At 42.0% G+C, this 14,045-nt stretch overlaps 1 protein-coding gene across 5 annotated transcripts in view; it reads left to right on the top strand.

Annotated features, from left to right (window-relative positions):
* The window catches only part of drosha (drosha ribonuclease III), a 136,121-nt gene that overhangs the window by 81,419 nt on the left and 40,657 nt on the right, over positions 1-14,045 (top strand). For all 5 annotated transcript variants that reach the window (XM_042223091.1, XM_042223092.1, XM_042223090.1 and 2 more), the window contains one exon: positions 12,768-12,812. In XM_042223091.1, coding sequence (XP_042079025.1) covers positions 12,768-12,812 — 45 coding nt within the window. The remainder of the gene's footprint in view (positions 1-12,767; positions 12,813-14,045) is intronic.

Here is a 14,045-nt window from a genome sequence, read left to right on the forward strand (position 1 = left end):
CTCTATCAAACAAGTCCTGTAGTCTTTGAGAAACCAGATCAGAGACTTCAGGGCTGAATCTTTTAAAACCTCACACCACAAAAGTTACCAGAGAAGATGATCATCAAGTGAATACATATCATAATTGTCTTAAGGGTTCGAGATCAATTATTCAGTGTTCTGTGCCAAACTCTACCTTTTTTACTAAGTTTTTTTTTTCACTTTAATTGATTGAACAGCTGGCCTTGATTCTTTTTTCTTCCCCCCTTCAGTTGGCCGAATTTTACAGTGAGTTTCTTCCACTGTAAGGCTGCCTATTGAGTATTTGTGTCTGCCTGCAAAGCTGAAAATGTCCTTGGTTCTGTTTTGCTGTCATCCTGCGGCCATGAAAATCAACAGGAGTTATCAAGCTTTTCATCTGTCTTCATGCAGAGGTTTTTATTTGTTAGAACAAGACATTCCCCTTTAAAAACATATTTTTGAGTCTGTGGATGTGGATAAAAAAACCACTATAACGCAAGTATTCTTACATCCTTTTTATGAATAGCAGTCGAATGTTTGTTGGAACAGACTGAGGATAGGGTACATTAGATATAAAGGCTGATTTAAAAACACAAACATGTCTACAAAAGCCCCAATCGCATAGGCCTAGAGACCAGACACCAACCCCCTGGCAACCATCTGTCGATTAGGAAAAATGTGTAATCCCCAGCCAGATGGCAAATGTTGGAAGTTTCTAATCAGTCAATAAAGAAATAGAAACTTTACTGAAAACCTCCTGTGAATACCTTGGCCCCAACACGTTGCTGCCGTCACATGTGGCTTGCGTGGAAGATGGAAACGTTGGCAAACACTTGCCAACTGCTTGCCGAGTGATAGTGTAAAGTGCATGTTCTGAAAGATGGTAGTTATGATGTTAAGTTGCTACTTTTATTTTGAAGGTGAGCATCGTCCATTTCTGGTTTGCATTGTACTTTTTCAAGTTTCATTGCTTCTTGGCAGTAATTGACGTAGGGTTGCAAACAATTTGGTTTCTCCCATGCCAACTACAAGTAAGCGGGACAATCTGCTAGCGACCCAAGCATTCACACAAGGGTTTCTGACTGAGGCCAAATGCAGATGTATAAATAGGGCTACAGAGAAACACTGCTGGTCCATATATAGTGATGGCCATGGACACTATGTTTGGTATTTGTTGTATCACACAGGAAGGGGAACATTGACTGTGCTTGTGAAAGAATTATCAGTGTGATCATCCTTCTATTTGTGCAACAAAGGCAAACAAAGTGGACAGTGATTATAACGTGAGGTGCAGAATAGTTATAGCTTAAATTGTGCTCTATCTATATTCTCTATTTGATCTTGCTAATAAAGATAAGAACTACAAAGAACTGTATCAGAGGATCTAAGATTAATGGAGGAATAAGGACATTCAAGCTCAGAGAGGCTGAAAGGACTACACAGAAGCTAAACCATTCAGCACTTCACTAATGAGCAAGATCTTAAAATCCATTCTAAACTCTAACAGGAGGCTATGACGGTGGCCAAATTGGGATGTGTGTTCTATATTCTTTGTTCTTTTTAAAAGTTTCCCTTCAGATGTTTGATTCTCCTGGAGATGAGCAAAAAGTGAGTTAGCGTGGTCACTATAAGAATAATAAAGTTATAAGTCACTTTCTTCTAGTATAAAATGCACAAAGATGATTTTCCTACGCTGCGTGCATAACCTTGAAAGTTCAGTGGGAATATAAAAAATCTATCATTTTCAGATAAACACTATGACCCTTAAATGATGTTCAGGTACAATGTAAATTACACATTATCTTTCCGTGTGGTCTTACCAGCTGCTTGGACCTCATACATCTTTGTACTCATCTTTCTTTTTGATCGTTACACATCTGGGAAGTTTTGTGACTGGGTTTTAGTATGGTTGTTGACAAGATTAGCAAGCTAGGATTATTTTTGCTTTAGACTGGGTAATAAGCAAGCTTAGAGACATAAATGAAGCATTAAGATGAAGGAGGGTTCTCAAACAGTAATGAGTGGTATATGGTAATGTCAGTAGAACAGAACAGAAGAACTACCAACATGCAGCTAGCTTACCTAGCATGGGCTCTGTGGATAGTTTGTTGGTTCTTCTCGGACAGAGGAATCGCCTCTTCCACATTGGTGCCTGTACAGCACTGAACAGCTTTACACTGTCACATCTTTCTGCTGGTTATACATCATAATAAGCTCCATTACTGTCTGGAGAGCTGTACACAGTCAGTACAAGGAAGAAAGCACCATATTGTGGCTGTTTTTAGCAAGTGAACTTTACAACTTTAAAAAGTTGTTACCAAGTTGAATTCTTATGTCATTGCACTGACAACACTAAACTCTCTCCAGTGTTATCTTTTTGAGTATCCCGAGTATGCAAGGCTCTCCTAAATGTTGTTATCAGAGTCTGAATCCACCACCTTCAGGTCCAAACATGTCGTTGTCGGCCAGAAAAAAATGTGGCCTGTTTTATCTGGATTAGGGAGAGGTTATTACCCCAAGTGAAGGTGTTCCAGTATTTCAGGATCTTTGGTGCATCAGTAATGTAGGTGTTGTAGCAGACCATTGTGTGAAGAGTGTATAGGAATTTCTTTTACTTATGTATTAATCACATTCAGGACTCGCAAAATCGCTAGTCCGACGTCCCGGAGCTAGCGATATCTCCAGTCGGGCGACCAAAATCTATCTCAGCCCCGCCCGTCTGTAGGGTGGACATAGGCCATGCAAGCGATATATCTAATCTGGCCTGGTACCACGTCAGTATCCACCAGGAGATTTGGGAAACCCTCCTTAGATACATGTAAATGGGCATCTTCCTGCCAACTTTATACAGCTGCTTTAGACTCATCTGCAAGACATTTATTGCAATGGACTAGCTATTTATATATTCATTTGAAAAATGTAAAATCTGAAGGGCTACTTGTATCGACCAGTGTCTGCAGCTATCCACATGTAGGTCAACAAGTGAGTATAATTCTGGTGTTTGAAAGAGCAAAAATTAGCTTTAGAAATACAACTTCTCGCCAATAGAAGATAGAGTAGAGTACACACAACCCTACAATTTGTGCTATACTGGCAGGTAAAAGTACCAGGCGTCTGTTGATAAACATATTCCCCATGGGGTTTAGTGTTGGATGTGATCATGGTTTGTGAAATGCTTTACATAATATTGGCGCTAATAATATATTTGCAATTAAATGCGATCAATAAGTTCATCTCTACAGTAAGATGAAACCCATTTTTCTGCCATGCCAGTTGAAATGGTTACAACCTCTAATCTGCCAACTCACGGTTAGAGAAGAAAATAAAAACAAGATGCTTTTGGGTTCAAATACAATCGTTGCCACCACTTCTTTTAATGCTCTGTTTTCTTGGTTTCTATGGTGACATGTTCTCTCTTTATTTGGACAAAATACACAGTGCAGGCACAAAACATACTTCCTGTGGAAATACTATACTTAAAGGTTTATGGCGCAAAAAAAGCGTAACAATTCGTATCCATGAAAAACAACAACATAAACATATTGATTAGTTTGCATGCAACTAAAATTCCCAGTAAAAGTTGAGGGAAGTTCGACTTTAGTTTGAAAGTTTTCAGACATGCAGACTGAGGATTGAAATAGTATGGCTTGACAACCCCCACTCCCATCCCCACCCCCTGCTGAATGAATCCTCCTGATGGCAGCTCTGTTATACAAAGCTGAGAGGAGACAGATGGACACAGACCAGAAAGCCAAACACCAGCCGGGTGGTATGATGGGTATGCGGGCGGGGAATTGGAGGGGCAGACCGGCGAGATGGACAGGCAGGAGAGTCTGCAGAACCACTCGAATCCTTCTGTATTTCTAGCTTAACACGTCAAAATGGGTCTTCACACATTATATTACTAAACTAAGGGATGCAGTGCAAAACGGAAGGACTCTACTTTTTTTTTTTTTCTATCGCACCCTTTTTGCTGGTGTTGTATTCCATTCACACATGGGTGATCAGTCACATGCACTCCTTGTGTAACAAAAGGATGCTGCCTGGTGACTCTCTCTCGCTCCCTTTTATTTTCTCTCTTTCCTTTCCATTCTTTCCCCCCACTCACACCCCAGGATGTCATTACCCCCACAGATGTTTCCCCGCGCTCTTATGACAAGTCAAAACAAAAGCTCCACAACTCCGGAGGTAAAATTCAGAGCCGACTACCTAAAACAAAGCATGCATGTAATTTCCACCTCAAGACCTAGTCAGACAAACAGTATCCTCAGTTTTTTTTTTTCACCCTCTCTGTTATTCCCTAATTGGTATGGCATTCATGGCTGGAGCGCAACAGTTATTTCCGTCTCCTTGTTTTTCTCTCAACACGTCACCTTTGCTGGCTCTGGTTCCCAAACAGCGGAGCTCTTGCCGAGGATGGAATCTAGCTTCATTGCACACAGAAGCCCGGAGGAAACAATAGATGCTAATTTGCTAATGACATTACTGTGGAGGTTATTAAAGCATCAGCAGAGAGGCAGGAAGCATCTTCTTCAGGGGGAGCTGCTCGATTGCTCCCAACCTGGACTCAACAGCAGTGCAATATTGCTGGGAAAAGATGTTGATGCCATGTCCTGAGGGAAGTACCTCTTTTGAGGAGCAATCACCATAATGATCTCACTAGTTGCCCATCGGCTAATCTGTTGGATTTTATTAATACCACCACACAAGCATGCACACATACACTCAAAGGCCAAATTTAAGAAAAGGTTGCTGTGACAACAAAGTGAGCCACTGTGGCGCGGAGATAATAACTTTTGGTGATATGGCTTTGCCACCACCTTTCTTTTCTCATTTCTGGGTGCAGTGCCAAAAAGGGTTTTAGAGCAGCTTGATTTCAACACACTCAGGCAGAGAATGAAAACCATCTGAATTTTTCAACTCTTCACCACACTTTGATATCAATAGAGGAAAAATAACACAGAATCAGGTTTATTTACTGTCTCCCCCCCCCAAATGTTGCCTATTCTGACATTATCCCTAAACCTCTGAGATGGGCTCAGAATGCCCATCATCACTACCAACAGCCATGTTCAAAGTGTTCATTTAAACTCCTTTTAGACTGGATCTGGACTACTGCATTAACTGTTTAGCAATTACATTCAGAACATCAGTGATCAGTTTTGATTGTGTCAACTGTGTCAACCTGATGGAAAGGCCAGGGGTCGGCAACCTGCGGCTCTTTAGTCCGTATTGTGGACTCCGCGAGGTTTGGGAAAATAAATTAGAAGTATTTAGCTGAAGTGTATTTTATTTATGTTAGTTCTTTTTAAGCTTGTAGTTCTAAATTGGAAGATTATTGTGTTATTGAAATATAAAAATATAATTCTATTTTATCATTTTTTTCATCGCTCAAAATAAGCGTCACACTCGCGGAAGCCGGTTTACCCGCCGAAACGCCGTGCATTTACCGAGACTTTCAACCCCAGGTAGGCCAATTATGGACTTTCGGATCCACCTTATGTCAGCAGCTGTTCTCCACCGTGAACTATGTTAAAAACAAACACCGCTCACGCCTCACAGATGACAGCTTACAGTCCTGCGTAAAGTTGGAAGTGACTTTGTACAGCCCCGAGTTGCAGACGCTGTGCGCAGAGGTTCAGGAGAAGAAGTCCCATTGTAAACATACCACGGCAGACCCGACGAGGTTTGCATGAACACGCTTTTCAGCATCTCTTTATTGACCACTTTTCACACACGGTTGCTGTACGCATACAGCCGGCTGTAGCTTTCAGCTCACAGCCCGACACACACCAACAAAACAGCATAGATAGCACAGACGTTAAGGCGGCGAGGTTGCGGGTGCCGCTCAGGTGCGTCCGCCTCCCCTGCAGCGGCGCTGCAGACCACGCCCCGCCACACACATTAACCAGGTAAAATACATACTTAGGCAGAATATTGCAAATATCTACTTTTTTTATTTTTTAGCAGCATAGTGCTTTTTTCCAATTGTTTTTTAAAAGTCAGGTCAAGGCTCCAAAAGCCCAAAGGCGATATAAGGGTGGCGGCTCACAACAGTATTTGTTTGCTACATGGATCATTTTACTTCAGCTGGGTGTCGTTCCTTTTGTTATATTTAAGAGTTCAAAATGTGTTAATTACATAAATAAAATGTAATTTTCTCTGTAGCACTTCATGGATTTCATAAGCAACACACTTTAGTTGTTCACACAAAGCATAAAGCTAAAAAACAATATATGCAGTGTTATCTTCATTTTAGATGTCAAAAAGTATTTGCGGCTCCCAGGGTTTTCATTTGCGTGGAGACCGGGTCCAAATGGCTCTTTGGGTGTGAAAGGTTGCAGACCCCTGGTATAGTGACTCAAGTGACCACCGGTTGCATCCAAGTAATGCAGAATCTTTGAACCTTGAGCAGATGAGCCACAGCAGTAAAGGGCCTGGTGGTAGTGTAATAGTATGGTGTTTATTGTCTTGGCACACCTTAGATCCCTTAGTACAGCGGTCCCCAACCTTTTTGTTTTGTGCCACGAACCGGTTTATGTCCAACAATATTTTCACGGACTGGCCTGTAAGGTGTCGCGGATAAATACAACAAAATAAAATGAGTAGCGGTACCAAAAAAAAAAGATTTATTCATAACACACGGGAACAAACCCAGGGAAACCGAGTTAACGATAAAAAGGATTTTAAAAAATAGTGATAAAAACCCTGAAAACCATAAATTTCACACCCAATCATCGACTCTCGTGGCCCGGTACCAAACAACTCACGACTCCGTGGCCCGGGGATTGGGGACCACTGCCTTAGTACCATCTGAATGTAATTTAAACAACCACAGCCTTCCTTGGTATTGCTGCTGAGTATAACCATCCCTTTATAACCCGAGTGTACCCATCTTCTGTTGGATGACTCACCACGTCACAAAGCTCCGATCATTCCAAGCTGGTTTCTTGAACAATGGAACGGGATGTCATTATGGATTTACAGCTGATACATTTTTTTTTTATGCTGCCATGCTAATGAAGCTAAATCTCTGAGGAATGTTTCTACGACCTTGCTGAATCTGTGCCATCATGAACTAGGGCAGTTCTGAATGCAAAAGAGGTCCAGTCTGGTACTAACTAATGAAACTTTTCTTTAGATATTTATAACTAGCTGCTTCAACAAACTATTTTTAAGGAACAAAAATCACCAAAATTATCTCACTAGTGGCCCATCAGCTAATCTGTTGGGTTTTTAGTAACACCACCACAGAAGCCACCACACACTCAAAAGCCAAATTTGAGAAAAGGTTGCTGTGACAACAAAGACAGCCGCTGTGGCGCAGAGATTAATAACTTGTGGTGACATGGCATTGCCACAGTCTTCTTACTTTACTCATTTCTGGGTGCAGTGCCAAAAAGGGTTTTAGGGAAGCTCAACTTCAACACACTCAAGCAGTGATGGAAAACAGTTTGAGTTTTTCAAGCCTTTCCCCCGCTTTGTTGGCATAAATTCCAAAATGAGTGTTTTTGCAAAAAGTAAATTAGGTTTATTAGTGGATTTTTAAATGTGACTCATTCTGAGGGTTTTTTTTCCCCTGTGGGTGCTTTTCTATCTCTTTGTGTACCAGTAGAGTGTGCTGGGTTTATATGATCATACAGGTGACCAACTCGCTCCACGTTAAGGCCACCTCAGTGTCTTACAGCAACAGTTCCTTTGTACCTATAATTTAAATTCAAGCTATTTTGTTGTTTGTTTCTTTGTAAAAGAAGAAACACAAAGGTTATATGAACCACAAGCGTGCGTTTCATTTATCTTTTCACTCTGGCTCTCTTTACCTGTTTGACACTCTAGTGTCCCTCTCCATTCGTTGTGCAATTTGAACCGTTTGTCCAGTTAAGCATAATATTGCCAGTGTTTGAATGAGAATGTGTATGCTTCTACTGTGTCCTTGCTTTGCTAATAGCCTGGAGAATGAATGCATTCACTCATTCACGGGCCATTTTCTATTCACATACACTGTTCTGCCTACACTCAGAGGAACTGTAAAAGGTGTGCTCTTAACCTCAAATATAAATTGTGTGGTACACTTCACCAAAAGAATCGACGTTAGTTCACATATTTAGAAGATCACCTTGACCACTCACTGACAGAAGCCTTTGTTCTGGACTTTGGGCTGCTTTTATATCAGTATTGATCAACGGCGCTATCTCTTATTGATCTCTCCGCTGCACTACTACTTTTGATGGATTGATTGGCAGCCTGTAGCTAGAGACCAATTTGTCAGCGAGCACTGGACCTTGTCAGAGAAGAGCACCATTATGTCCCAATCATGGACAGCCAACAATCCCAGGGGTTGTGTGTGCTTGAGTGTGTGTGGGTAAAGGGGGATGTGACGCTGAGTCTTCACGGTTGGCTTGTGAGGCCGGAGTATGTGCAAGAATGAGGTTGTGCCTCGACTCCCCTGTGGGTTAAAGCATTGGTTCCCAATTTCATTTGACATACCCCCAAATCCCTGAGAGATGGTTTCAAAAGCTGCTTCATCAGACCGCCTCTCATGGCGTTCAGTTGAACTCATTTTAGACAGGATCTGACCTACTCTCAGCTTGCCGTTTACTCTATAGCAATTACATTCGGCATACCATTTATCAGTTATGCTACAGTCACATTGGGGAAAATAGTGGTTGGAGACCGTGGCGTGGCCAAAATTACTTCAACTATGTGCAATGAAGTTGCAGTTTCATAGCCCAGGAAATCGTTGCTTCTAAGGCAGGGACCGGGTTTGCAACTGCTAATCAGTTGCTCCCTTCAAATTGATTTTGGGGTCAAGCTGGTTAGTGATATATTGTTTGTTTGCTGTCTGTTTCTGTCTACATATACAGAAATTCACATCAAAGAGAAATGTAAGTACTTACATTCAAAGTCCGACCAGAAATGCAAAAATTTCACAATTTTTAAATCAAAATGACAAAATGACTTGCTTTTATAAGAGATTTTAACCACAATGCAATTGCCATCAGTCAGACCACGAATCTTTGGAGACAAGTTGCCTCCCGCTGGGAGACCTCTTGTGGTAAATAACCTGCTACTAGCTAAAACATAATCACCGTATGATGGAGCTTGCCTGTTTGCTTAGTTGAATCCAGGTGGTGATGCAGAGGCGGGTTACCGTGGTTGGGGAAAACTGGGTTAAAGCTGAGTCCAACAAAAGGAAGATCAGAGGCATTTTTTCCAAATTGCCCTTTATTTTGCATCTATTTTCAAATGTCATTACAGGTGGGTCAGTGACATTCGAATAAACATGTTTGCATGTGTTTTCCCCCTTCTGTTTGTAGCAGCAGTTATATCCTCCAAATGGTTGTGATTCAGCTGCTGTACATGATGATTTGTGCCCCTAGTAATTATGCCTTCCTTACACTGGGAGAGAGAGTGTGTTTGTGTGTAGGGGGGGAAAAATGTTGTTGTTATTCTTAAATCCCCACTCGATGCTGGCTTAATCATTGTCTGACTTGTCTTTGGAATGGCTGTAATTGAAACATTAGCTGTTCGGGTCTATATACAGCATGTGGGCGGATCGCGAGCGCCTTGTGGATGGATTTTAATCATAAGCCTCGATCTTAAGCCGAACCGACTCGTGTACTTCACTTCTCCCTTTGTTTTTCTGTATGTATTTATTTATTTCAAGTGTCATGTTCTCCCTTCTTGTCCTTTTCATTCTCATTTCCCCTATGCCGCTTTACATGCGTCGGCCTAGGTGAATCACTTTTATGTGTTTTAAAGCAAATTGTGCACCTGCAAAAGAAGTGTGAAAGCAATCAATCCATTAGCCGGCGCGATCGACGTTCTTTTAACAACCGACGACGCGTGCATCCGGAAGCAAGCTCAGTGTCGACTTGATAGGCGCTGTGTACTTAGTGCTCCTCCACCCAGCTCGCAGGCTAAGAAAAAAAGGACAAGCAACCAAAAGGAAGCATTTACTCAAACGTATTGACCACTTTTCATGAATTTTTCATCGGCTGCTCAAGGCGATGGGTTGCCAGCTGGGTGCGTTGAGAAGATGAGGCGCCCATTCGATGCTGCTGACCACACAAAACCCCACCCCCCCATCCCCCGTGGGCCATCACCGCATTTTAAAGGTTTATCTCCTTGAACCTTTTAAACACCTGAGTGATACTGTACTTTAGAGGCCCTCTCCACATCTCTATCACCACTATGACTCACCCAACATTAGACTCTAGGCCTAAAACTGCCTCCGGCTGGCGTTGTCCTTGGCAACAACTTGAGAGCCACGACTTATTCTCTCTCTCTCTCTTTGTACTGTGTATATTTCAGCCTTGGTCTCTCTACTATTCGATCTTGTGTGGTTACCTCAGAGTAGGGTTGAGGAAACATGTTGATCTTGCACATATTTCTCTCCACAGGCAGGGCGGGCAAAAGTCCAGCGCTGCTAGTGTGCGTCTCCAGAGGAAACGCTCCTCTAAAAGCTAAATCCCACCAATACTCCACCCGCAAACACCCCTCACCTTCTGCTCAAATCCACATCACAACCCACCTTTTTACAAGCACCACCTTACTTGACTGTGTAAGGTCGATATGCAGACTTCTGGGCCTGAAAATTATCTATTTTCTTTCACCATCGCTCACTGATGGCACCTGAAAGCACTTGGACAAGGAGTACATAGAGCCTTGTGTGGTGCGCTGCTAGAGTCACCGCCTTATCAACGCATCATCGTCGAGCGTTACATTTAATTTTAATGTTGAGAAACTACAACACAATCTTTGGATGTCAGCGGAGTGAGCTGTCAAGGCTAAAAGAGAAAGTCAAATGGTACATTTTCACAGGACCTGTCATTTCTATGCTTAGTACACATTATCTTGTCATCTCAAAATATGCACAAAAGTTGAGACGTAAGCTGCTCAATGCATTATTTTTAAGCTTTACTTGCTTATTATTTTACAGTTAAGTTTAAAATTAAACTTTCGTAGTCTGCTATGCTGTGTTATTGAGATAAAACTACCCACCAGTGTTTAGGTAATTAAACTCGTCTCCTGTTGCATTATTAAAGTGACATACATAATTAATAATCGGTGACAAAGGCGCATCAATAATTACGTTCCAGTAACGCATATGAATATCTTTTTAGTGCCATTAGCCTCTGTGACAACACCCATTGGTTTTGGGCTCCACATTTTGAAGCTTCAGTGTTAGCATTTGGTGATTTTTAATTGTTTTAGAGTCAGATGTTGCTTTATATGGATGAAAGACTAAAGTGCTAATTTATCAGTGGACATTAGCTGACTTTCATAAATTGCAAGGGTGGATCACACAGTCACACATATAGGCTAATTACTAATTAAGTAGAACAGCACTCCCCAACCCCCGGGCCACGGACCGTTTGGTACCGGGCCGTGAGAGTTGAGGCTCAGGTGTGAAAAGGTTTTCATGGTTTTTATCGTTAACTCTGTTTCCCTGGGTCTTTTCCCCTTTTTTATAGTTGTGTGTCTTATTTTGAAAGAAATGTTTCCACGTTACCATAGCGACCAGAGAGCATTAAGGGGCAGAGAGGAGGATGTTACTCTCAATGTTGTTGGTGCATTTCAGGAGGACGCTGCTAATAAAGTTACAGAATTACACAGTGAATTCACATTTATTATTATTATATTTACCAAATACCACAGTTTTTGTCTTGCTCCTATCACTTTATTTTGTTGTATTTATCCGCGACACCTTGAAGGCCGGTCCATAAAAATATTGTCTGACATTAAACCGGTCCGTGGCGCAAAAAAGGTTCGAGTCCGCTGAAGAAGAACACTAATAAAGCTCTAGAATTTCACCAAAACTGAAGCAAGAACTTCTAGGTTGATCTGCACCAGATAGAAGGCGATAATATTACTCACGTAGTCCATTAAAACACTCCAAAAGGCTCCAACAACGCACACAAAACACACACAGTGAAGCACTCCAGTTTAATGACTAAAAATGAGTAATAAAAATAATTATCCCCAGAGCTCTTACAAGGTGGGTTATTGAACCTTTAAACTGTATTTTGTAGCAGGTTGTAAACGTGTCTTTTTAATGTGTGTGTTGACTCACATTTGGAGAGAGCCTCTAGTGGCCACTAGAGGAACTGTCTGTTTTTGCCACTTTGCGTTGACTTCATTGGAGGTTACTCTTAATAATGCTAATAGCGCTAATAGTTCCTACGTGTGAACTGATTTGTCAGCGTCACGTTTCAGAGGGAGTCTCTTCCTCGTTAGGCACACTCGCTGCTTTGGAAATCAGGTGGCTTTTATAGACAACTCACTCTCTGACTCATTTTCTGTACATCTGTCCAAATCAGGTGGTTTACAACACTCTGTTTCTCTTAACAGAGTCCACACATACACGTGTGCACATAGGCTTAAAAATATTCAAGTTCAAGTGCTACAGAAAATGCATGGTAAAATGCAACAAAAGAAGTAGTTGCAGAAAAATCGTTTGAAGGTTGGGTTCCTATTCACAGTGAAGGAAAGCGGTGTGAGAGGTAGTATATTGTGCCCGGGAAGCTTTTGTAATGTTCAAAACCAACCAATCTGAAGCCGAAATAACCCTTCATCTATAAAGAATGCGCTATTTTTGAATATTCATTTTGGGTTCTTTTGCTACTTTTAATGATTCGCTGTGTTTATTTGTAGTGTTAATGAATTATATTCATTAACAGGATGACCCTCATGCCAAGGGGAAATGCGCTAATTTCTTCCCCCTGACTCTTCATCTCTGTTCCCTTCTCTGTTTGTCTTCACAGGATCTGCGGGAGGTCTGGCTCAACTACCCACCACACCCCCTGCAGGTTAGGAGAGATATGTTTTATTATTGATGTTTATTTTGTCTGGGTACCTCTCATTAAAACTCACCTCACCCCCAAGACACAAAAGCCTTCGCGAATCTTTGAAGTTTTCTCGTCTAAATGTGCGTGTTATTTTTCTTCTTCTTCTCGTGTGTGTCGGTAACAGAGGTGGGCAAGCTGTTGGGTATTTTGCCTTAGGCTGACTGAGCTCTTTATGGCTGTCACAAGGCTCCCGGTAGCCTTCCACTAGTTTCTATTGTTCTGTTCCCTTGTCTCGATGCTCTCCATTTTGGTCGAGACCCTAATCCGCTTTTTCACTTACTCAGTCTCTCTTGCCTTTTCTCTTTGCCACATCATCCCCCCGTTTCCCCCCCTCCTCATCCTTTCTCCATCATCCGTCTCTTCAGTCTCTCTCCGTTCTGCTGCTCTTTGCTTTGCATGATCTGCCCAGAAACATTAAACATGTCAACAGTGTTTGTTTGAAATTAGGATTTGGAAGAAGAGATCAAAGATGCCATAACAGGATTACAGTCCCGAATCACATGGGGCCTCCAGGGACCGTCAGGCATCCTTCTCTCTGATGTGTTTGCGAGGAGAAAGTGTTTCTTTGTGTGAATGCCGAGTCGTCTTTAAGCGCTTTATTCTCTTCATCTTGCTGCGTATGTACATTTTTACACATCCTGCTTTTGCCCCCCCCCCAAAAAAAAATAACATTGTGCTTTTTTGTTTACCTACAACATATGTTTGGGGTTTTTTTTTTTATATATCTTAGCCTCCTCAACCCTGTATTTGTTATCCCCAAGATCCACAGAGAGCCTGGATGTTTTTTGTTGATCTTGTTCAGTGCTCAGACTAAACCCACTGTGTACCCAGCAGCCTGTTTTCCTGGTGAGCTGCACAGGCGGTGGCAGCAGTTAATGTGGGCAGGGTGGAGCTCTTGGGTCAGTCCTGCTATGGCTCTGTGGTTCGGTTGGTTCCTCCACAGTGTGCTTGAGTAGTCATACAGCCTCATTACCACACACTGTGCATTGCAGAGGTTTCCTCTGGGTGGTCCTCTGCCAGTGGGATAAGACCTGACTAAATTGTGTCAGCCTCTCGGTAGCTTGAAGGCACCCTGAACCGTGATGTGATCTAAGCTGTATTTACCCTTTAATTCTTTATGTATTTAAGCATATAATCTTGGAATTGGAAGATTAGGCCTCATTCTCAAATATGTGCAGAAAGTTCTCACCCTGA

Source organism: Haplochromis burtoni, unplaced genomic scaffold (assembly GCF_018398535.1).
Source record: "Haplochromis burtoni strain Fernald_Lab_line unplaced genomic scaffold, NCSU_Asbu1 Contig_101, whole genome shotgun sequence".
NCBI lineage: Eukaryota > Metazoa > Chordata > Actinopteri > Cichliformes > Cichlidae > Haplochromis > Haplochromis burtoni.